Source organism: Typopeltis vanoorti, chromosome 25, assembly GCF_054136105.1.
Source record: "Typopeltis vanoorti isolate ZY-2024b chromosome 25, IOZ_Tvanoo_1.0, whole genome shotgun sequence".
NCBI classification, from domain to species: domain Eukaryota; kingdom Metazoa; phylum Arthropoda; class Arachnida; order Uropygi; family Thelyphonidae; genus Typopeltis; species Typopeltis vanoorti.
In genome coordinates this window covers 52,598,149-52,624,689 of record NC_143573.1, presented here as the reverse complement: position 1 = coordinate 52,624,689, position 26,541 = coordinate 52,598,149, and the positions used below count along the sequence as shown (strand labels likewise).

Sequence of the window (26,541 nt, the reverse complement as noted above, 5' to 3'; positions counted from 1 at the left end):
TAATAGTGAAAGAAAATGAACGGGGTGGGGGGAGATCCAAGATTTGGCATTCTAATCTTTATTTAGGTGACCAAATCTGTGCACAGAAATTTTGTTGTGATCCTATCTGATTAGTGCCTTAAACAGTGAACTATTACCTCCTTATCCCTACTTGTCAGTCTTGGCAACAATTTCCTGAGTAACTTTTACAACTTTTGTAATGTGTTTCTTGAATTTCAGCTCCTTATCATTTTTAACGCTCTTCTTTGCACTCTCTCCAATTTATCAGAATCATAACGGAAACCAGAAGACCAAACCTGCACGTGAGGTCTTATCACGGCCTTGTAAAGAGGAAAAATGACATCTTTATCTTTACATGAACGTTCATTTCAGCATTGCAATTATCTTTTGAGTTGTATTTGCAATCTTTGCCATGGCCTCTGAACTTCAATTTCTTATCTACTAACATTTCAAGATCCCTAGCCTCCTCGGTTTCTTCTAGCATAATCCCACCAATATAATATGACATTGGATATCTAATCACGCCAAAGTGAATGATTTGACATTTACTGACATTAAACTGACATCCATTTTCCCATGCCCACAATTCAAGCCTGTTCAAATCATTCTGCAAGTACTGCACATCAGCAGCATTCCTGATTACCCTATCTATCTTTGCATCATCAGCAAATAGTTGTATGTCACTTGTCAAATCCTTCCCAATATCATTAATGTATAGATTGAATAACAGTTGGCCAAGCACTGATCCTTGTGGTAAACCACTGGTTACCTTAAATCTTGCAGACTCACATTCCCATATACCACTTTTTGATATGTCAGTCAGTCGTCCTCTTATCCACGCTAATATACTATAATCCAAACCCATATTCTCCGATTTATGCAGCTGTCTACCATGTTGTAATCTGTCAAAAGCCTTACCAAAATCAAAAAGTGTCATTGTGTATCCATTCCCCTTGTCTAGTTCAGTGATAACATTGTTATAGAATGTGAGCAAGTTGCTAAAATATGACCTTCCCTAAGTAAACCCAGGCTGTTCATTGCAAAGTAGAGATTCACTGTCAACCCATTTCTGAATGTGAGCCCTAACCAATGTTTCCAAAATCTTAACCACCACTGCTGAGATACTAATTGGTCGATACATCGGTCTTTTGCACCACCCTTGTGCAATGAAATTACCATACATTCTTTCCATTATTGCGGAATCATCCCTGTTCTGAGACTCATATTAAACAGCCTCAAAGGAATAGCTAGTTCAGCTGAACACTCTTTTAGCACACGTTATGCAGGTTCTGAAATTGCTCTGTCCAATTTAGTGTCATCAGCAAACAGCAGTTCCTGAACCTACTCCTATTGTATCCCACTTGTTACCTTTCTCTTTTGAGACATGGAGATGCAATCTCTCTCTCTCAAAAGAGAGACATTGCATCTCCATAGACAACTTGCTGGCTACTGTTGGTCAACCAGGCTGCCAGATTGACTGTCGAACACCTTTTCCAAATCTAGCAAAATTAACATTATAAGCAAAGGTGTGCAGTAGAATATTAATAACAAAATACTGTTGAAAATAAGTATACCTATATTTTGAAACTGACTTTGATTCTCCCTTATGCAGTGACACTTTTTTTCTTCCTTTCACTCTTCTTGGGATTGTTCCTATTGCTGGACTTGTTGCACAACCAAGTCAAGGGCACTGTTGGCTCTTTGCACCTTTCCTAAACATACATGGTAATATCCCATCTTTTTCCACAGCCCTAATTAACATTACACTTAATCAAAATTCCAAACACTTTACATTTTTGAACTGCCAGTCTCTTTTTCTTTTCAGTATTATACAAATACTGAATAATACTTATTATAGCTTTAGTGGATGTAAACTGTGTGCCATTTTCAGCATCTAAAGTCATTCTTCCATATTTGCCCTTCCTTCATTAGCCACATAACTAAAATTCTAGAATTTCATTTTTCTGCTTTAGCCAATCTTTCTCACTACATTCATCACTTCATAGCCGTTTTTTTTTTTTTTTTTTTTTTAATCATCACCAGGGGGCATCCCATTTTTTATAGCTTCTCCATAACATCTTTCTCTGCAGTTTCAGCATAATTCTGTGATTCATCCATTCAACTGTGCTTAAGGGTCAAAGCTGTATAACTGAGAGGAGACCTCCACATAGCCTTTAAAGGAATGCGGAGAACCAACCAGGGCTTCTGAGCTAATGTCCAATCTTCACCTTCTCGTGGTGCACCCCTGTTGGGTCTCTACCTGGATACTGAACGAACGAGGCTGGCAATTTGGGATTTAGTCGACCAAATTGTATTCTTATTGGCTTAAACCAATATAGAAAATGATGGTACAACATGACAAACTTTCATGCTGGCTAGGGCGTCACCCGGTTAAACAAGGCCCCCGTTGTTTTTGCCAGGGAACCAGGGCGAACAGCGAAAAAAGTCGGCTACTGGAACAAATCTGAAAGCACACCCTAACTCAACATCACCAGAGTTAAAGATCGGTACTATCAACATAAGAAGCCTGAATGGCAAAGAAATGGAGATAGCTGAAAAATTAGATAAGTACCAGATCGACATAATAAGGGTGACTGAAACAAAAAAGACCAAAACTGGTGAGATCTTTCTGAGCAATAAATACAAAATGTTATATTCAAGCAATGACAATCAAGGAAAAGAAGGAGTAGCCATAGTATTCAACACAAAATACAAGGCTAATCTTCTTGAATGGCAGGCAGTCTGAAGTAGAGTGATGTGGGCAAATATGAGAATGGAGAACTGTACAATCAGAGTTATTTGTGCCTATGGTCCCACAGAAGCTTCTACTAAGGTAGAAGTGGAGAAATTTTTTGATGCTTTAGAAAAAGCAACTGACACAATGAAAAAGGAAAAGTTGGTCCTTGTTGGGGATCTAAATAGCAGAGTAGGAAGTGATTGTCAGACATACAAAAATATTTTGGGAAAATTTGGAGAAAAGAGAAAAGATAATAATAATGGCAAATATCTGTTGGATTTCTGCTCAGGACATGGAATGGTTATTACTAACACAATGTTCTAACATAAAAATGTGCACAAATTCACATGGAGAGAAGAGGCAAGGAATAAGAAAAGTCTCAGTGACTATATTATTGTTGATAGTGATGTTTTCTCCCTGGAGCAGGACACCAGAGTGTACAGAGGATTTGAAATTGGAAGTGATCACTATTTAATCTTGAGCAGGATGAAATTGAATTTCATATTGAAAAGAATAACATGTAAGAAAGTTTTAAAGCGAATAAAAGTTGAGCAGCTCTCAGATGTGAACTGTAGACTAAAATACACAAAGATTACTAAAGAAAAAATGAAAGAGTTTGAGAACACGAACCAAACCTTGGAGATTCAGTGGCAAACTTTGAAGAAAACCCTGATTGATTCATCCAGAGAGGCATGTGGTGAGGTTGTCTGGAAGGAAAGAAAAATCAGAAATCCATGGTGGACACAGGAAGTTAAAGAGGCAGTGAAGGAAAAGAAGAAAGCATATCAAACATTCCTGTGAAGTAAGTCAGCTTTTGCTCTTAGAGAAAACAGAGACAAATGTAAGAAAGTGAAACACTGTGTAAAACTAGCTAAACAAAAGTCATGGGAGGACTTTGGTAAGAATATAGAAAATAAATATCAAGAAGGTGGCAAAATATTCTGGAGGTTGTTGAAGAAGCTTACGAATGGAGGAAAGAGTGCTGTAAAAGGAGTTAGAGATAAAGGCGGCATGAAAACAGGAGAAAAAGATATCCTTGAAGTATGGAGTAATTACTTTGAAAAACTGCTAAAAGAAACAAGAGCAGTGATGATAGCACAGTGGTAAAAAACACTCAACAGGCATACATTCTGGAATACATTCAGGAATTGAAATGTGGAAAGGCAGCAGGAGTAGATGATATTAGACCAGAAATGCTGACGTATGGTGGTCTTACAGTGGCTGCACTGCATAGTTCAGAAAGCCTGGACAGAGGGACGAATTCCTGATGATTGGAGTAGAGCTCTCATAGTACCCATATATAAAAAGGGAAATAAAACTGCATGTGAGAATTACAGAGGTATTTCTCTACTGAGTGTTCCTGGCAAGATCTATGCAAGTATACTTGAGAAATGTTTGAAAAGAATTGTGGAAGAAAAGCTTGGTGAAGAACAAGCTGGATTCAGGTCAAATAGAGGCTGTCAGGATCAGATCTTCACTTTACGACAAATAGTTGAGACAGCATGGAAATATAACAAAGATCTGTATTTAAGTTTTGTCGACCTGGAAAAGGCATATGACAAGGTGCCAAGAGAGAAGTTATTCAATATGCTACAGTTATATGGTGTCAATTGGGCAATATATCAAGCAATACTTAGTCTTTATTTGAGTTGTAAGTCAGCAGTTAGAATTGAAGGAAGTACAGGACGATGGTTTAATGTTAAATCTGGTGTGAGACAAGGATGTACATTATCCCCTCTGTTATTCATTATCTATATGGATCACATTATGAAGGAAAGTGGTATTAAACATGATATCAAGATTGGAGATGTTAATGTCAGCTCTTTGCTTTATGCGGATGATGTTATACTTCTAAATAAATCCGCTACAAGATTCACTGACTAAATTGAATAGCTGTTGTAATAGATATGGTATGAAGGTCAGCAATAAAAAGACAAAGACAATGAAAATAGGCAGAATCATTGAAAATGTCAACTGTGTTGTGAATGGAGAACCTGTGGAACAAGTAAAACATTTCAGCTATTTAGGCACAATTTTTACTGAAGATGGTAAATTAAGTAAATTCATGTGGAATAAGAGAGAAATTAGTCGGAACACTAAATTAGCTGTATACTAGACAGTGTTCAAACCAGTTTTAACTTATGGATCTGAGAGCTGGGTCAGAAGTAAAACACTTGACCAAAGACTAGAGACCACGGATATGAGAGTCCTGAGAAAGATTATAGGTGTGAATAGATGGCATCAATGGCAATATCATATTAAAAATGAGGATATTAGGAAAGAACTTGACATGGTCAGCATCCAGGAATGCATTAGCAGAGCTAATCTCAGGTGGTATGGTCACTTAAACAGAATGGGCGAGGAAAGATTAGCAAAACAAGTGTTCTCTGCCAGGTTGGCAGGAAAACGACCCAGAGGAAGACCGAGATATAGATGGATTGATACGGTACAAAGTGCCTTAGACAATAGAAATATAAGATCTGATAATGTTGGAGTCTTGACAAGTAACAGACTGATTTGGAGGAAAATTGTAGATAGGAAATTAATAATGATGTAATTTTTTTCATGTAGTACTATCTTATCCTGTACACCCCTTGAGGGTACATGGCAGGAATTTGATGATGATGATGAACTTCCACTCTTTCCACTCCTAGCTCTAAAAATACCATCTGTCTGACATTGTCATCAGGAACGCCCCAGGCACTAGTGATTTCTCTCCCTCTCCCACCCATCAAGTGATCATGTCAGAACAGGTCTCTGCTATTTTCTTGTTTGCCATAGTCTCCTGCTGTGTAATTCTCTACATCTTTTTAGTTCAGAGAAGGTGCACTTGTTTAGCCCCTTCTAATGTCAAAACTGCATGATCATTCTCTCAACTAGAACTGCATCATTGATACTTCATCTGTTATCACCATATGAGATTGATTTATTGATCTCATCCGTCCCTTTAGGATGGGTAGAGTCCACTAATGAGGGGTTCACAATGAATTTAATGCATTCCCTAAAGACAATATTCATCACTGTAATCTGTGTGTATTCACTGGGCCAGTTTGCCTGTTCTGGGGGACAAAAGAGTTTCTGTGTGAAAAAATCCCCTACCTCTGTATGAGATTGGCTAACTTGCCTTTTGTCAAAAGAGACCAGATAAAGGTTCCTCATGTCACTGACAGGAATTGAACCCAGTTCTTTCCAATCAGAGGGTTTCGTGTCTACCAGGGTTTCTCAAACTTTTTCTACGATGGAACACTTCACAAATCCTGAAATGTTCACAGAACACCTTGGTTATTTTGTGATGTATTAATTAATAATTAATTGGTAATTTAGCTTATTGTATTGTTAATTAATAATTAATTAAACATCAATTAAACCATCATTAAATTAATTTGTGCTGATTTTCATTGACATATCACATTCTGACCACCAAAAATTTATATTATTATAAGTACTTATGAGTGAATGCATACTTTTTCTCCTGTGTGCTGGTTTTGTAGGTTAGGTAAATATAAATAAAATAAATGAGTAAATCGAAGCGTTAAGAAAAAAACAATCATTTATTGTCAAATGTTAATTAGTGAAAACAAAACACACAAAAATAGTAAAACGTATATTGCAAATTAAGTTTTTAATGACTCTGATGTTTTTGGGTCTTTGAATTACAAATTCTTTTGATATCAGGCACAATATTAGAAAGTTGAATTCTCATATTTGATGTAGCGTCGAATCTGTTCCTGGACTTTGATTTGGTTGCAGCATAATATGAAAATCCTGCCTCGCATAAATATGTCGTTGTAAAAGGAAGTAAAACAAAAATAGCTAGTTTTGAAACGCTTGTCCAGAAATCATTTATTGGCAGTTCCTTGTATTTTTCTTGTATTGGCAGTTCCTTGTTTTAAATCTGAGTGACTAATTAAGTCAATTAGATTTTCATAGTCACTTACGCTGAAGCCTGCTGGCTTAGCTGTCACTGTAAATGGATTCAGAACCCAGGAATTCCTCGCTGGATTCAGAATCCAGCGAGGAATTTTTCAAAATCCTCGCTGGATTTTGAAAAATATTGCAAAAGGGTTGATTGCAAGTCATGCAAATCTTCTAAAATTACGTTAGATACTTCATTTACTTTAGAATTTATTTCAGTCAAAAATTCATGCAAGGTGGGAAAACAATCAAAATTATTCTGTTCAACTGTAGAAATCCAGAATTGCAACTTCCTATCAAAACATGCAATTTTATCTCTTGTATTAAAAATTGTAATATTCTTTCCTTGTAATGATAAGTTAATTTCATTGCACTTTGTACAAATATCTGCCAGATACGCAAGACTCATCAACCATGAAGAATTTCTTAATAATTCAATAAAATTTTGTCCTAAATTATGTGACATCAAGAAGACTATTAACTCACCATGAAGTTCAAAAAGCCTCAATAATGCTTTTCCTCTGGATAGCCATCTCACTTCAGTATGTAATAAAAGTGCATTATGTGCACTATCCATTTCATCGCACAAAATTTAAAATAATCTGGATTGAAGTGGCCGAGATTTTACATAGTTGATCATTTTTTTGGCTTCATCCAAAATAGTTTTTAAATATGTACGAATTCTTTTTGTTAACTAGTGCTTGTCTATGCAATGACTTTTGGTGGCTCTTGTAGCTACTTGCAGGATACTTGTTACAACTCCCTTCATCTTTCCTTCCCTTGCTTGAGCACCATCTGTACAAATATCAAATACACTTCTCCCAACCGATTTCCTGTTTTGTAATGTAATTATTAATACAGTTGAATATATCTTCTCCGGTAGTTTTTTCTTGTAGGTATTCGCACACGAGTAAATCTTCTTCAATACTTTTATCAAATATGTAACGAACAAACACTAGTAATACAGCAAGTCTTGCGACATTTGTAGATTCATCCATTTGCAATGAATATTCACTTCAGTCTAAGTCGATGAATTAGCTCTTTTTCTATGTCAGCAGAAAGATCTTTGATGCGGCGTGAAACAGTATCATTTGATAATTGTACTGCAGCTATTTTTTAGCAACCTGCTCGTTTAACATGCATGATACAATGTCTTTCACACAAGGCTTAATGAGCGTCTCACCAATTGTATGAGCTTCACCATGAAGTGCAATGCGGTAACTCACGCAAAAAGACGCCTCTGTTGCATTTTCAGTTGTAGCAATTGTAACCATTTGAAGTTTAGATTTTTCTAGCGAGTCACGTCGTCTCTTAAAAAATGTATATCTTTCCTTTGTAATCAGTGTGTTTCGTTTCGAAGTGCCTACGAAATTTAGCTGGAGCCAAAGAACTGTTTACTAGTATTTTATTACATAAAACATCAGGAGCATGTATATTGCCAATACACGTAAATCCATAATTTAAATAACTTTCATAGTACTTCCGTTTTGGTCTGTTCTTAGATGACTCTTGTTCTTTAATATTAGTTTTTGAAGAAACCACAGTTTGCAATTCCATATCTTCTCCAATCATATGAGTAGATGTGTCAGCAGAAGTACTTGCTCCTCCTTGTGTTAAAGTTCCTGTCTTTAAACAAGAATCCATGGGTATTTTTTCAATAATATTCAAATTCCAATATTTGTCAGAGCTATAATAAAAACAAATAAAATTTTGTTGTAAAGGTAACTTTAGTATGAAAAACAATAAGATTATAAATAAGAAATGTCGAATAATATAAAAGTAAATGAATAATGCAAAATAGTAAAAAAAAGACTGCAACACACAAGAGTATATATGAATTGTAACAATACTTGTAAGAAAAGTACTAAACACCGGTGGGAGACCAGGCGACGGGTCGGTTGGGAGTAGTACTAACAAGAAGTCGCATCTAAAGAAACACGCAGACCCTGCATAGGAAGCGGGAATAACGCGTAGAAGAAGAAGAACAATACTTGTAAGAAAAGTACTAAACCGTATCAAATAATGTAAAAGCAATTGTAATAAGAATGATTTGATAAAATATTCAGTAACAAAAATTAAACAGTTCGAAATAAATCAGATATTAATTATAAAATTAGTTAAGAGTAAGAAGAATTCTTTTTTTAAAAGTCGTCTCGCCTACTCCCTATATACGGGAATAAAAAAGCATTAGCTGATTTTTTTTTTTTCCCGAAGGCCCGGTCCCTCAAACAAATTTACTCGTAAATACCTTTCCAGATTTTTTTAAAGTTCATACATTAAAATAAGTATTAATAATTAATTATGGCATAATAATAAAGAGTATTGAAAGTTTATTTTTCACTTGGTTAGGGTATAATAAATTTAGTTTAATCCTTTATCCAAGTGTGAGCAAACAAAGTTTGCGCCTGAAAGTATCTTCAGGACTGGGGTAAGGTGGTACAACACCAGGGCAACTCATTGCAAAGGTGGAGCAAGCTACCAACACTCCTATCTCAGTATCTCCTATAATACAAAACACGTCTCCTTGTGGATATGTCTAATGTTATGCATTAAGGGAAGGGCCACTACCCAGACTAGTTTAGACCTTTATTGAGGTCTCTTCAGTGGGAGCCAGGCCCAAGTGGAGATACCAGGCAGAAGCATTAGCAGGTCATCTCTACCTATAGGAGTTGCCAATTGGCATATAGACAGAAGTTTTGTTTGGTGTTGCAATACTGTTAATTTTCCTTTTCACAATTCTTCATCCTATTCACTGGCTTCATATGACTTCAAGGATGGCATCCAGTGATTTATCTCTCCTTCCCCCTCTCCTTGCTACCGCCATCAGTTTTGTCACAGTTATCCTGTTGAGTGTAAATATTATTTTTAATAAATTTTATTTTATTAAAAATAATAGTTACTTAGCATGAAAACTTGAGTTATCTTGAAAAATAAACTATACTTGATAGAAGTAGATAGAAATCTAAAAGACCTTTTTGAAATCCATCAGTTTTAAAATATACTCCTAACTTTTAAAAGTTTGGATGCATTAATCTGTTTGAGACCTCAATTATATTACTTCTTACCCATTAGCCTGGACTGCTTTAACAAAATCTTCAGAATGCAGCTTACTTTTATAAGATATCTGCAGTTTTGCAATTTGAAGAAAACTTTGTAACAACAACAAAATGTAAGCATTATTAGTTAATAAGCTGTTGATTAACATATCAAATTTTTTACCATACAGTATTTGTCACACAGCTTCTTATTCAAAATATGCATTTACACAGTGTTGTATATAATTTCACTAATTGCATAAATGGTACTTAAACATTGTAGAAGTGCTCCAGACAAAGATAAAATGCAACAAAAATTTCCAAATACAGGATGATTTCTAATTAAAGTTCAAATTTTGAAAGGCTGTAACTGGATAACTACTCAGCAGAGCGTTTTAATATTCAACATGTGTGTGGAAATGGAATTTTATTTTGCACCAAAATCAACGTTAGTTCTAAAAGTTGCCACTAGGGCAGTACATGGTGCTGCAATACCGTTGTGGGAAATTTGAAACGTGGGTAGGTACACATCGTTGTGCAGTTACACAACCTGTTTGATATGCTGTCCTCTGTTGTCAGCGATGAGCTGAAATCACAAAATCACATGCTCAGCCGCAGAACGTAGAGTTTCCCACGCAATGTTGTGGATATGGCATGTAATGTTGGTCTTTAGGTCCACTAAATTGGCTATGTGTCCACAATAGACAACGTCTTTAATATGTCCCCACAGCCAAAAATATTATTAGTTCAAATCAGGCAAGCATGCTGGCCTCGTTATATGAAAATGGCAGTTGATGATTCTGTCCTCAGTAAAATGTGTCTGAAGCAACTGCTTGACAACTGCACACATCAGATTCCAACACTTCAACTGCTTGAAGTGTTGGAATCTCCTGATCAGCAAAGAGAGATGCATATCGCCGGCCATCAACAGTTCAGGTAACAAGACTAGGAGGACCTAGCTCCTTGAAAAAGAAAGGTCCAATAATGAAGAAGCAGAATCTGTCGCACAACGTGTGGGTTTGTAGTTACCCAAATTCTGTATTTGTGCATATTCACAATATCATTCAGATGGAAGTGAGCTTTGTCAGTCCAGAAAATGTTCCATGGCCAGTTGTTGTCCAGTTCAGTCCGAGCAAGAAACTGCAGGGCAAATGTTTCTCATGCACCCCAGTCAAGATTGCTAAATTGCTAAATGTGGGAAATCTTGTAAGGAAAACAGCGTAGAATTTGCCTTACAACTTTGTGAACCATGCTTATACATTTGTCTAAGGATGCAATATTCTGTGCACTGCTGCTTCCTACGACATTTGCCATCCTTTCTTCCCATAACTCTGACCACTTCCTCCACTGTCTGCCATTCGATGAGCTTCAGTCTTCTGCCAGGTTTGACATCTAAGGAACCTGTCTCTTCAAATTTCTAAATCATTTTGTATTAACCATTTCAGTCATAGGACCCAGTTTTAATCCCTTTAATGTTCTGAATTTTTGCAATGCTGTCAAGGCACAGCTGTTTTTTGGTAAAACAACTGCATAAGAAGTGTGTGATCCTTTTGGTAATGGTAACATTGTGGTTTGACATCTGTTCATTGCCCATTCTGCAGGTAGCTGCAGAATGGGCAATGAACTGACCCATTCTGCAGCTACCTGTTTTTATGGAAGCTTCTTTCAAGCATACATCATTAGAGACAATTTGTCATTTGAATAAATTGTACATTCGCAGCATTTCACAGCATGCCAGAAGTATCATAGGTAATTCACGTGTTGCAGCATCATGTCACCCTAGCGGCAACTAACATTGATTTTTGCCAAGAATAAAATTCCATTGCTGAGCAGTTAACTAGTTATAGCCTTTCGAAATGTGAACTTCAGTTATAATCATCCTGTATATTAAAATAAGTTTTCTCTTTCCCATTGAGTTAGAAATAGACGATTGCAATTGTTCATGTTCAGAAACTAATAACAAAAGTTGTGGCTGTTCAAATTTATATCTAAAGCAGCTGAGTCTGAGGTCACAGGTCACTATATTACACGTGCAAATTGTGTGTATCTTTCCGTCCAGTTTGCCGATTTTTGCAAGATGAAAATTCAGATATTCTGAGAGGACTGATAACAGAAGATTTCTGTTCAGTTTTTTATAGACTTTGTTGCAAAATCCAGTACTGAGAATAATTACACATTATATAAAATATTTGATATCTAACGAGTACAATAATTTTAAAATCTTTTTCATAATTACTTATTTAGAGGAAGTATGGTCTATGGAAAAAATGTCTTGTTGAAATGCAAAATACCCATCATCATCATAACTGGCATATGCATGGGAAGGTCTATAAATTTTTCCACTGTTTAATTTCAACTATTTGTTCTCTTCCAATATGAAAACATTTTCAGAAATCAATATCAAAAGAAATCTGAAATAAGAATGAATTGGGGGTGTGTGTGTGTGTCATCCATCATTTTGATGTACATAAAGGTATATAATGAGGTGATACATGTTTTTCCTATTTGTGTATGGAAAATGTTACTACTACTTGTTACTTGGTTTTTGCATTATGGAATATTAAGAAAAGTGATGTGAAAGTCTTTATCCTCACTATATGAAAGTACTTCATGCTTATGTATAGGATTAAAACAAGAATATAATTTTGCAATCCAATGGAAAAGCTTTCCACGTGTATCCTTTTGAGTATGTGAAATGAAAACCAAGTTGCATTGATATGTGTACCACTGGTTGCTGATACTGACAACTTTTTAACAAAATGCACTGGATAATTTCAATTCATTTTATTTACCGTATAGGACGACCGGCTATTTTTAGGTTTTAAGCTTATGTCGGTTGTATAAGATGACCCTCCAATTTCTTCTTTCTTGTATTAATGCAATGTTAGGTATTGTTGCTATATCCGTTATTTTTATATCTATGCATATCCGTTACTTAATTTTTTATTTTATTTTTTATTTTTTGCATAGCATAGATTTAGTATTTATGTGAATTATCCTAATTAAAAGTGATTAATTATTAATTTTGATTTTTTTTAAATTTTAGGATTATTAAAATTATTATCATTTAAAATCATGGAACCAGCAACAAAACAAAGAAAGTATGAACCTCGATTTAAAATAAGGGTAATTGAAATGGCAAAGCAAACTAATAACTGTGCTGCTGCAAGAAATTTTGACATAACCGAGAAGATGGTAAGAGAATGGAGGAAGAAAGAAGATATTTTTAAAAAATTGCCAAAGAAAAAATGTGCGATGAGAACGGGGATCACTTGATGGCCACATTCAACAAGATGATGAAATTATCTTGTTACAAGAGATATAATTAGAGCATATGCACTAAAATGGTCAAGATTGAATCCAGATGAAAGTATAAAATTTCAAGCTACTTCAGGATAGTGTAATCGTTTTATGAGCAGACAAAATCTGGTAATATGACAAAAAAAAAAATTGCTCCAAAACTACCAGCAGATCTTGACCACAAACTTACCAGTTTCCATAAATTTATTATTCAGTTGAGACAAGAACATAAATTTCTATCATCAAATATCGGAAATATGGATGAAACTCCTATGAGCTTTGATAAGATAAGCAATAAAACAGTGGTGTCTAAAGGTAGTAAGAGTATGCTAGTTCAAAGTACAGGTCATGAAAAAACAAGGTTTACGGTTGGTTGTCATGTTTGGCTGATGGAACCATGTTAAAACCAATGATCATCTTCAAACGTATAACTAAATCTAACATAAAATTTCCTTCAGGTGTTTTTGTACATTTCACGAAAAAGATTGGACGAAAGAAAATGGTGTGAAATTATAATGTGTGGAACACGTGACCAGGCATTATAATGAAGAAACAGTTTATTAGTATGGGATATGTTTTGTAGTCATTTAACTAAGAATACTAAAAGTCTTCTAGAAAAAAAAAACACAAAAATTGCTGTTATACCAGGTGGTTTAACTTCTATATTGCAACCACTAGACATCTGCTTGAACAAATCATTTAAAGATCACATGCAAAAAGAGTGGAATAATTGGATGTTTACTGGTGAAAAATCATTTACAAACGGTGGATCTATGTGTGCTGCATCACTTGATATGTTATGCAATTTTTTGATCAAAGCATGGAATAAAGTAAAAGTAGAGACTGTATTAAAATCATTTAAAAAGTGTGGTATCTCTAATCTTATGAATGATACGGAAGATGATCTGTTGTGGGACACTGATGATGATGATGAAAACGAAATCAGTTCACCGGATTCGAACTGGGATCCATATGGCAATCATTTAAACAATGAATCTGAAGAACTATTTTCAACAGATGATGAAGAAAATTGACATGCAATTTGAGGTTTTATTATTTGTATTTTAAGACTTGCATCTATTGTAATATTTTAAATAAATTTATGTAACAAAAAATTAATCTGATTTGTTTATAAACACTGCCTATTTTCTTATATAACGATATATTGCAACTAGCTAAATGTTCATCCAAGAAATTAAGATGACCCATGATTTCGAGGGGTTTTCTGTAGTATTTGAGAGTCGTCTTATACACCAACATATACTGTAGTTTCTTTCTAGTAGTTCTAAAAAGTTGGTGATATTTCTGATAATTTCTTTTATGTAATAATTTTTTATAGACAACTGCTGTTGAAAGATTGCAAACATGTCTTTCGGTCTTAGAATATACAGAGGTATTTGCTGAATTGGCTGCAAACAAATTAGGTGGTGATATAACTCGTTGGGCAGTCATAGTCATTATCCAGCTAATCAAGTAAGTACTATATTCTTTGCATGGTAATTTGCCTTTTTTTTTTTTTTTTTTAGTTATTCATCACCAATGCTATATTCAGTGTTGTTTTGATTTTTCAGTCAGTTGTTGATTGAATAGTTTTTGTCTATATGACTAATTTTTCTAATATCCTTTGTATACAAATAATGCAAATGAAAAATGCTGAAATCATCCATACAAGAGGATTATACTCATTAGCTAGATTAATGTCAATATGGATGAAATATACTCCCTATGCACTTGGTATCCATGATATGTCACTGTAATATCAGTGATACTGCAATTTTAAGTCGTATTTATGGCAACCATTATGTGTATACATAAGTTTTTCCAAATTAAACCAAGAATATAATTCTTGGCATCTTTAATTTATAGTATAACTAACTGGAAAAACTTTCAGATCTATCTCTAATCCAGAGTATTTTAGTAATAAGGTACAACACCTTTTGGCTACTCATATATGGAAATATGACTCCTGGGTCGGTCTCCCACTGATGAGACCTCAATAAAGGTCAAAACTAGCCTGGGTAGTGACTCCTCCTATAATGCATAGCATTGTACATGTCTATAAGGATATGTATTATGGGATACTAAGGCATGTGATGTGAAGTCATTAGCCTCTCTCTGTGTGTGTGTGTGTGTGTGTGTGTGTGTGTGTGTGTGTGTGTGTGTGAGTGAGTGAGTTACCCAGTTGTGAAGTTACTTCACTCATAAATTTTGTTTGCTTACACTTGAATAAAGGATTAAACCTCCCCTGACCCCTTCTCATGGCCGGACTAAGACAATTTTGTGCCTCAGGCAAACTCCGTCTTTGGTGCCCCAAGGTTTTTTTTTTTTTTTTTTTTTTTTTTTTTTTTTTTTTTTTTTTTTTTTTAAATATTTAATACTTCCTGATTGTAAGTAGGTATAGGTTTTCTCAAATTATTAATAATTTCATAACTTCAAGATTTCTATTCACTAACAAAAAAATTACTAAATTATTGGTTATTAAAAATATTATGGGTTTTACACTTTTGATTTTATCAATTATAATTTACATATATATTTTTCTTGATTTTAAATCTGAGAAAGTTTTTATTCTTTCACTAATGCCTATTTTCTGAACAACTGCATTTTCAATAGATAATAAGGCTAAAGAATTTAATCTCTCACTCACCATTGTTGATCGCAAATATGTTTTGATAAGTTTCAATTTGCTGAAACCTCTCTCAGCTGTTGCTACTGTAATAGGAATCGTCAGCAGAATTCTCAATTCAACCCATGTATTTGGAATTATATTCTGCAAATTATTTGCTTTTAAAAATTGTAAAGTTTCCAATGGTGAATTGATGTTTTCCAGAAGTAAACTGTTTAGAGATTTAATTTCTTCAAAGAGCTCGTTCCTGTCAATGTCATTATTATTTTCATGATGAAAATTGAATGCAAATCCGTACATTGTTTTTTTTTTAATTCATTTAAATCGCCTATTTTAGTTATATTAAAAAGAAAACCCTAATTTTGCTCGTACGTTTTTATTTGTTCAAATCTTTCTTCAAGAGATGTTAATATCGTGTCCAAAATGATGTTGAATATCGTTATTCTAAACTTTGTTCTCTCATCAACAGTAACAAGAGTGTCTTCAGATTTATAACTAATTAATTTCTTCCTACGAGTTATTCTTTTTTTCAGTAAATATTGGCTCTGTTCCTAAAAGCTTTGCTAATTCCTCAGCTTGAGTCAAAGCATTTTTAAATTCTAGTGTACAGTATTGTCTAATGAATTCTGTACATGATTTTAATAAATTTATAACCGTTTTTAAATCCATACTTTTTGTTTGCATTGATTTGCTAACTATGTTAATCCGGTGAAGTATGTCATACCACGTCACTAACATAACTAAAAAAGGAATAATTGCAAAGTTTTTCTGCTAGTGTTAAAGATTCAGATTTGGTGGCTGCATCGGTTGAATTTTCACTGAGTATTATCAGGGCATCATTAATTTCGACAATCTGATACCTAACTGACTTTATGCATTCAATACGACTCTCCCAATAAATCTGAAGATTAAATATAATCGCGAACTTTAGAGTTTAATGGAAAGGCCATGTAGCAGGATCGTTATACTGAAAAGTATTTTCAGAAATATTCTGCAGGTTTTCTTTGAAATTTGTCACTTTTGAATTTGAAATTTGCAAATCATTATTTCCATTTTTTTGACCTTTTTTTAGACTTATATCATCAGAATTTAATTCTCTAGAATTTTCATCACGTGATGCATCTTCTTTTATTGAAATGTTAAAAGAAGTATAGTCAGGGTGAAGATAAATTTGTTGATTTTAGAAAGTTAAATATTTCTTTTTCTAATTTTCTTTTATGGTTTTCTTCTCTAGATAATTTTTAGAAGACATTTTGAAGGTTTAGAAATTCCAAATTTCTATGATTAAAAAAAAATTGAATTAACAATAAAAGGGGATAAAAAAATAAAAAATATTTTACTTCAAATGACAGACCATATAGGCAAACTTGAAGGAACTGCCACAGGCTCCTCATTATCTCTAACTATAGCTAATTGTTATTTAGAACATTTAGAAGAAAAAGATAGCTACTCTAAATCCCAAAGCCTATATCTGGTTCTATTGTGTCGCCGCTGTTTTTGCCATCCAGAAGTACCTCTGAAGTCTTCCTTATGTCCTTAAGAAATTTCATCTTGTAGTCACATACAAAAATCTATTAAACAGTCAGTTTAGTTTCTCCTTCTCCAAAAGACAGAGTGCATCCCTTGTTGCTACCTATAGTCTATTAAATTCTTTGTTTATCCTACCTTAGACAAACTGGCTGCTCCTTTTCAACACCTATCACTGAATACCAGTCATATATCGAACTTAATAATTGTCACTAGTCAGGCCTTGCAAAATATGTGATTAATAACACTAGCACAGGATACTTTGGAATGATGCCAAGTGGTTACTTGGCATCTACGAATTTGAACATTTTTTTTTTAAAGAAAGTGCCAAGGTCTTCCCTTGCCATTTCAACATCAGTGATTATCTATCCATGTCTAAAATCTTGGAAATTATCAGCAATTGTATTTCTTAATTTATTTACTCACTCACTCTCTCTCTCTCTCTCAAGAGTCAGAATATTATGACCAACTAGACTGCACACAGGCCGATAGAGATGGAGATTATTCTCATAGACATCATTGAGGCCTCTCATCCTATGGAACACACCTTGACCACTAATTCTTACTTATGGATAATTTTTTCAACCAGGTATTGCCGTACATGGTGATAATGTAGCCTGATTTGGCGTTTCTTACCATTCTAGTCATCTTTCTTTATATTCCCTCCACAATGTGTTCTTTTTTTTGAAGCTCTTGCATTATGTCTCTACTCATCCACTTAATCCTGGTTTATCCTCTTTACCTATGGTCATGACGATAAACCAAGGGGATAAAGTTTACTGATACTGTTTCTCTCAAACAATGCCTTACCACTTCCCATGCATTACTGATATTCTTTCCTTGTAGCTTCTCTAGCTATAGTACTGATACCAGATGTCCCTCTAAGTATGTCATACCAGCTTTATATTTCAACATAAACCTTTTCTTGACAGATAATTTCATATATTTAGTAACCCCCCTGAACAAAACTGCACGGTCGCTATCCCTGATTAGAGGGAGGATGTCTATCTTTGTTATGGATGTTTCTTCTGATACTGTTTCCAGATCTAGCTCTCTCAAACCCCTGGTCTCCTCCATGACATGCTGTTTCAGTAATTATCCCTTAGCAAATGTATAAATTCTATTTCCATTTTGCCATGTCCCCTTTCCTCCATCCTATATCCCAGTAGTTGAAGTTCCTATAATAATTGCTTCGCCCGTGCTCATTGTACTAATCTGCCACTATATGCCATGTATATCTTCCTGTAGGTCCTGCCATGGATAAACCAAAGCAGGACCTACCTTTTATAAAGGTAGGGTCCTGCCTTGTCCTATCTCCTCCTTCCCAGACCTAAAAATCCTAATTCGTTGTAATATTGTCACATCCAATTCTGTTTCTTCTCTCCTCCCTGATAATACAATCCATTTACATTCTATTCCTGCAACTATGTTTTCTGTCAATCAAGTTTCACTAATACCTATAATTTTTGGCCAAGTCAAGCTTACTAGTGTCCAGAACTTCTCCTTTATTTCTGATACTAGTGGCATTCATGTACATGCATTCCAATATCACTTTGGACCCACAGTTGCCCTCGTGTAATGTCATTACCAGCCCATTCAGATTTGAAACCTATGAAATTGCATTCAGCAATCATTATTGTATGCACACTCATTTGTCTCAGGGGCAACTGGACCAACACTTGAATGCATTTCCCTCAGTACTTTTAGATTACCTGATTCTGCTCTTCCAGCCTCTCACTGAACAACACTCTCTCTCCAAAACCATTCAGATACAGACCATTAAGCATATACAAGTATTCTCATACATCAAATTCACTCCATACATCAACAAAGTGCACAATCTTCTCATTGACTCATTAGCAATCATGGCTAATTTTCTCAATTCAGTCCTGTCATACTGATGCAACAGACTCACTATCTTTACTTTCTCACTCTTCTTTTTTTGATTCTATCAGCAATTCTTCTCTTCAATTTCATATCTTCTCTCATTCATATTTCTCTCAATTCTTTCACTACTCTCCTCTACAAACCAGCACTAACATCTTTGTGTGTGTGGGGGGGGGGGGCGAAAGGACCTCGTAATGTAAATCGAACCAATTTTGCAGTCACAATTGCAGAAGAGTAAGCGGGTGCGTTGTCATGGTGAAAAAGAATCTTCTTTTTTTGCCATGTTTTTTCCTTTATTTCATTATTTAAAAGATCCACCAAAGATGCATAATACATTTTGGTCATTATTTTGTCCTTTTCCAAGAAGCCTATGAAGATTATACCACGAAGCCTGCTGAAGGAACGTTTTTTGCTTTCTTTGGTACAGATTCCCTGCTTGCAACCCATTGTTTTGACTGTTCCTTGGTCTCAGGTTGGTAGTGATGAATCCATGTTTTGTCCACTGTTACGAAACGATGCAAAAATTCCTCTGGATTCTGTTGAAACAACTTCAAGCTATCCTTAAAACAGTTCACATGTTGACGCTTTTGATCCAGTGTGAGCAAACGCAGCACCCATCTTGCAGATAGTTCTCAAATGTAAATGTTCATGTAAAATATTATGTATGCAGTCATTTGAGATGCCCACAGCCTTAGCAATTTCAAGTGCCTTCACTCTTCTATCATCCATCAACCATATCATGGATTTTTTCAATAATTTCTGGAGTAGTGACTTCAACAGGGTGTCCAGAATGTTCAGCGTCACTTGTGCTCATATGGCCACTTTGAAAGTTACTAAACCACTTATAAACCGTTCTAATCGAAGGTGCCGACTCACCATAATGTTTATCAAGCTTAGCTTTGGTTTCCTGAGCCGTTTTGCCTTTCAAAAAGTAATGTTTAATCACTACACGAAATTCTTTCTCATCCATTTTTCACAAATCACGGTGCTTGATCGATTCAAATGAACTCCAAACACAGATTAATAGATCTATCTGACTGAAACTTAGCGTGTGATCCTCCAACAGTTGCTAGCAACTAAAAATAATCCCGATACGTACTGGTGGCACCATCTCTTTGACTTTGCACAGACTTATCGAACAGCCCTCGTAGCTTTCTAGGCTTCTCTGTTTTCAGTTAGCTGAATTATTTCTCGTAGAGAGAGAGAGAGTATCTGTGCTGATATGTTGGTTAATATACTGCCAGAATTGTTTAGTTAGTCTGCCTCTCAGTTTTTGTCCATTTGAGGGAGCATATAAAACTAAAATGTCGAAGTATGGAGAAGGAGGGTGTTTCAATTGATGTCCAAGCCAATGAAGTTGACATCTGCATTGGGTTTCAGTCAAAGGTTTTTGGTTTGTCTCTTTTAAAATAGTGGAATTACAAATATGTTCCTTCTAGGAGTAACCAAGTAAGTCTTAAGCAGGTTGTATTAAAGTTATTAATGGTTTTTGTTGCTTTTAGGGTGGAAATGTTCCATGTTTCTCCATCATATAGGCTTTATATTTTATTAATATAAAAAGCTTTATATTTTCTTAATATTATGTCATTTATAGTGTTATTTATATTTGAGCTGAAGTATTGGAAGTCTTCTACTTTTTCTGAAAGTAGGTTATGTGTAATGATGGAACCTTGTACTATATTTGTGAGTATTTTAGTTTTATTTGAGTTAACTGTCGATCCAAATATTTTTTTTTCAGCTTGGCATAGTTTGTCAAAATGTTGTTGTGCCTTAGATAGCGTTGTGCTGAATCTGTCCTCAACCATCCGGAAAATGTAGTCTAGGGTTATTATAAAGGGGAGCCAAGATTCTCCTTGTAGAACCCCCTGTTGTTATTGGAAAATTTTCTGTCAATTCTCCATTGACAAGAACATAGTCATGAAAATCTTGATAAGGTGCTGCAGTTGCTTCAATAATTTTGTTGGAATACCTTAATGATAATGAATACTAAGCATTTTAATTCTACTAATGGAATTAAATGCCTTTGTGAGGTTTATGAAATTGAGGATAAGAAGAATGTTCTTGTCTTTGGAACCTTCCAGTAATCTTCTTACACTGTGAATGTGTTTTAATGTGCTTCAGTTCTTTAGGAATCCTGCTTGATTTTTCCTTAATAGTGGGGAAATATAAGGTTCTATATGATTAAGAATCATTTTATTGTAGAGTTTCAGAGCTATAGGTAATAGTTATTCGACTGTAGTTTTCCGGTTTATTTAGCTTTTTTGTATAATTATACCTTCTTTCCAATGGGGAGGTATTTCCCCTGTCCTGAGAGCATTATTGCATATATTGAGGAAAATATTCTGTAGTTGGTTGCCACTGTGGAGTATGGCTTCAACTATGATTCCATCAGTCCCTTCGGCTTTACCTGTTTTTTTCCTTGCTGTATGCTGTTTTGAGTTCATCAAGAGTGAAGTTGTTGCAGTTTATAGGTATTGCTTCACTTATTTTGATTTTGGGCACTAGAGTTTGTGAAATGTTTTTAATGTTAAGTAAACTCTCATTCTTTGCTTGAGGATATTTCTATGATTAATCAGTTTTATGGCATTCTGTGACTCTCAGTTTTCTGCTGGTTTAGGGATATATTTATCCAGTGCTTCTGTTGCAGCTTCGATTAAATTATTGAAGTTATTATTTTCAATATTATTACTCAAGTGCAGGGTTTTTCAGTCGTTTGCAAATAGCTTCTTCATTTTGGGTTGAGGGATCTTCTAAACTGTTCCATTTATCTAGTTATATCTAGTTGCTGTTTTCTTTGAGTTGGTAGCTGTTAGCTGAAGCTTGATGTGAGCATCAGTGATCCTGTAATCAGAGTTAAGAAAGAGGGTGTTGTAGGCTCTACAGTTCTGTGTTGATCTAATCCGTTTACCATTTATAAGTATGTGCATAAGTTGGGATTTTGATCCATTTGGGTGCCCTCTTGTCCATTTTCTGTTTGCACGGTGAGAAAATTTTTTGTGAAGAATGATAGTCGTGGTCATTGCAAAGTTCTGAAAGCAGGTGTCCATTGTGATTTGTTGTGTGGTGATATATATATATGTGTGTGTGTGTGTGTATATATATTGTCCTATATTTCTGGTGGATCCTGCTAAATCTGCTCCAATTTGTGCATTAAAATCTCCACCTATTATTATGTGACAGTTATGCATTGGGATGTTTGAAAGATAAGCAGCAAGTTCTTCATAAAATTTTGATTTTTTGTCTTCTTCAGAGACATCTATGGGCACTTATACTGAGGTAATAGTTGCCTTGTGGTTTGAGTCCAATGTTATAGATAATATTCTGTATGAAACTTTCTCTATCGCAGAGATTTTATTATATAATTTTTTACTGACTACGATTCCAATTCCGCAGTTGCCATGTTTTTCTGCTGAAGAATAAGTGAAAGTCCATTTTTTGTCTGTTGATGTGGCTTTGTTAGATCCTACTTCGTCTTAATCTACACTCTGGATCCGACATGTTATTTATTACGATGTTCTTAACCTAAAAATAGTTGCTAGTTGGTTTCTAATTCAAATATAGAGAAAATTTATATTTAAAAACTGCGCCACTCTATATCTGAATTAGTTCAAGAATTGAAGAAAAATCAACCATCAACTATCTCTCCTTAAAATATATACTGGCCGAGTATATTTGACTTACTTAATTTACCCGCTTTGGTTCGAATATTTTATGAATGGTGCAGTAAAAGAGATTCAGGCAAAATACATCTTTTGATTAACAAAAACAAACATTTAATTTTAAAATCACAAATTTTACACTTAACTTCAAATCAGTAATTAAGATATTACAAACATTTTAACTCCTCAGGTAAATTCAATCATTCAACTCATACAATGTTAAAACTGTTATCTCTAGTACAGTCTTCTTGCAGTTCCTTAAGTTCCAAATACAATAAAATCGCACTAACACGCCTCTTCACAAACAAATACTTTTAATTTTACACTTCAGCTAATTCTCACCAATAGTTATTGTTATTATAAGGAAATTCTAAGATGAAACTCGCACACTTCTCTGTATAGGACTATTAATGGTTGGAATATTCTTACCGATAATTTTCCTTCTTCATATACTTATGTGCGAACACTCTTTGTAACTGTATACACTTTAATCAATTAACGGCACTCATTTAAAAAAAATCTTAGAAATAACTGGATTAATTAACGGCCACACTACACACAATCAAACGTTCTTGTACAGATCAAACCGCTTGCACTACAATTGACATTACTTAACTAATTCAGTGTTCTACTAACAACTCTTGTACTAAGGTAACACACAATAATTCCTTAACTTGAAGTTTAATATGCACAGTTGCCTACTCCTTCGACATTAATTTAATCCTTTAGGTACCATAATTCTTAACACCGCTATCATTAAACTCAACTTTGTTGCCTCTAATTATTCTCTAGTTACTTCGTGCTATGCTTCAAGTTTCCGTGTGTCCTTGAAAGGTCGGCCCTGAAATTAAATCTCAACTCAAGTGTTGCTAGTCTATTTAGTAGTCACTCAGCTCTTTTCCATAGCTATAATTGTTATTCTACAACTTATTAGCTAACCGCTTCTAGACTAGTAGATTTTATTTAGCTGCTTGAGTGACTTGCCGACTCGCTATTATCGCACTGTGATTCCCGAATGCTCCGATTCCAACCTAATGCCAATCTCTCTCTTATAAATCTCTAATGCTCTCTCTTTTCCAGCGTTCCTGGTGTTTTATATCAGTTTTTCCCACCTAAATTCTTCTCGTGATCTCTTTAACTAATTCCTTTTTAGTAAACTTTCAGCTTTCTCCCCATGTTCTGTTCCAAAAATGTGCTCGTTCACTTACATACGTTTCCATGACAACCAAACAAAATATAATAAAATTGAAGTATTGCATAACGCTAGACTTCTACAAATAGGAATAAATAAGGAATATTTACATTTCAATTAATGCGCAGTTAAATTATCAAATACAAACTCTTATAATATTAACATAGTAATAAATAAAATAGCTTAATAATATTTAATACAGTCTTTTCATTATTTATACATATATCTTTGATTAATTAATTAAATATTAGACAAAATTAAGGAGTTATATGAATATTAGTTTGTAAAATAAGTTGTTTACATTAAATAATATTTACAAGTCTAGCCTTTGTGATGGAAGATCATGTTGGATTCTGAACCAAATAATAATTACTCTAATCTCTACATAATCAGAATCCAACAGCTTCATTACAGTCCTGTCAGTTTTCCAGTGGTGTTCTTGGATACAAATTGCATCGATATTGTTCAGTTCAGCTCCTCTGCATAGCTCAAAGAATTTTCCACATTTTAAGAGTGTGCAAACATAACTGGAAATGATTAAATGTGTTTTCTAGAGTTGGGATTTAGAAGATTTGCTCTTTTTCTTGTAGATCGACTGGCTTCTGGGAAGGCTTTCACCAGTCAACGTCATGTTCACTCTTAAGGTGAAAGGATCAGGGCAAGCTCTAAATTTATTTGTTCCGTTTCCTTTCATAATCATTTCTGAATCCACATATTGGGAGATTAACCCTAACATGTTCACCTGTTGGTCCTCCAGAGGTATTTCATTTCCCTCCTACCTCCAATTTCTGAAAGGTATTCCCCTATCCACAACCTGGGGACGTGCCCTCTAGGGGTTTAGAGGCTATCCTGGTCAGCTGTTACTCTATTATGAAAAGTCAGTAAATTACTAAGGCATGACCAATCCTTCACAAATCCATGTTGACCATCCAAGTCTGCTGGTCACTCTTCTCTTTATATACCCTTTGCAGCATTTTCTTCTCCTGCAGCTCGTGCTTAATGATATTACTCATTCATTTAACTCCTACCCAATTAACCCTCCTTACCCTAGGTATACAATTTAATACTACTTCCTCTAGATGACTTAACTATATTCCATGCACTACCAAATCATACTTCCATGCACTACATACCCTGCAGCGTTTTATGCCATGGTACAAATTTAAGCTTCTTTCTAAGCTTGTCGTAATCACCTGCCTTGTAATTCTACAAATAACCCTTCTTGATAGAACATGATCACTTTCACCGATTGGAGGCAATGTTGTCAGCTTGGTTATGGATAGCTCTTCTGATCCTATGACCAGATCCAATACTCTCCCACCCTTAGTCCCCTCCATAACATGCTGCCTTAAGTAATTATCTCTTAGCATATTCTAAGGGTAGGTAGATTTGCAATTTATATAGTTAATAACTGAGTGGGTGTAAAACAGCTACTTGAGCAGAAAAGAATGCCCAGCTTTATTTATTTATTTTTTAGTCTGAGGATAAGGAAAGGTGAGCTGAGATCCCTTTTGCAAGAGAAAAGGCAGGACTGTGTTTTAGCAGTGACTAGGTTATTCTTTCCTCACTAAAGGATGGCATGGAGATCGTTTAAGGCACTGGTTGTAAATCAACTTGATGTAATTGATGTCTGGGAACAACATGGTTTGTCAAAGCAGCAGGACAAATAGTGCTATCATCGACAAAGCTATGGGTAGGATTTCTAATGATTGAGAGGTCATTTATGTATAAGGGGGACCGGAAAGTGATCAATTATTTTTAATAGGTCATTTTTAGCCGATTGTTTTATTTCTTAAATAACACATAAATTATTAAATTTGATTTTTATTTGAATATTAGCATTACTTTTCTATTTAACTGAGTGGGTGTAAAACAGCTACTTGAGCAGAAAAGAATGCCCAGCTTTATTTATTTATTTTTTAGTCTGAGGATAAGGAAAGGTGAGCTGAGATCCCTTTTGCAAGAGAAAAGGCAGGACTGTGTTTTAGCAGTGACTAGGTTATTCTTTCCTCACTAAAGGATGGCATGGAGATCGTTTAAGGCACTGGTTGTAAATCAACTTGATGTAATTGATGTCTGGGAACAACATGGTTTGTCAAAGCAGCAGGACAAATAGTGCTATCATCGACAAAGCTATGGGTAGGATTTCTAATGATTGAGAGGTCATTTATGTATAAGGGGGACCGGAAAGTGATCAATTATTTTTAATAGGTCATTTTTAGCCGATTGTTTTATTTCTTAAATAACACATAAATTATTAAATTTGATTTTTATTTGAATATTAGCATTACTTTTCTATTTAAAAAATCTGTTTTTTTTTTTTTTTTTAATTTTAGATCATTTTTTTCAATATGGCAGACCTCGAGGCTACCAAAATCATTTGCTCAACTTATGGAGATGTATTGAAGGTTAACAAATGTCATCGATGGTTTAGGAGATTTGCAGAAAAAAATTTTGATCTCTGATCGTCCTCGATTGAAGACCTCTTACTCTAGATGACGATGCTCTTAAGACTCTTGTTGAATCATATCCAAGACAGACTATACAAGAATTAACTGAGAAACTTAATTCATCCTGGTCAACTGTCCAAGAGCACTTACATAAGAGAGGCGAGGTTCTTAAACAGGGTGTATGAGTACTGCATGAACTGTCAGAAAACAAAG

The 26,541-nt window shown here is 34.7% G+C and overlaps 1 protein-coding gene across 1 annotated transcript in view; it reads left to right on the top strand.

Annotated features, from left to right (window-relative positions):
- Positions 1-26,541, top strand: part of Pex16 (peroxisomal biogenesis factor 16) — a 131,488-nt gene that overhangs the window by 17,960 nt on the left and 86,987 nt on the right. Inside the window, exon 3 of the mRNA XM_090414466.1 lies at positions 14,327-14,460. Coding sequence (XP_090270592.1) covers positions 14,327-14,460 — 134 coding nt within the window. The remainder of the gene's footprint in view (positions 1-14,326; positions 14,461-26,541) is intronic.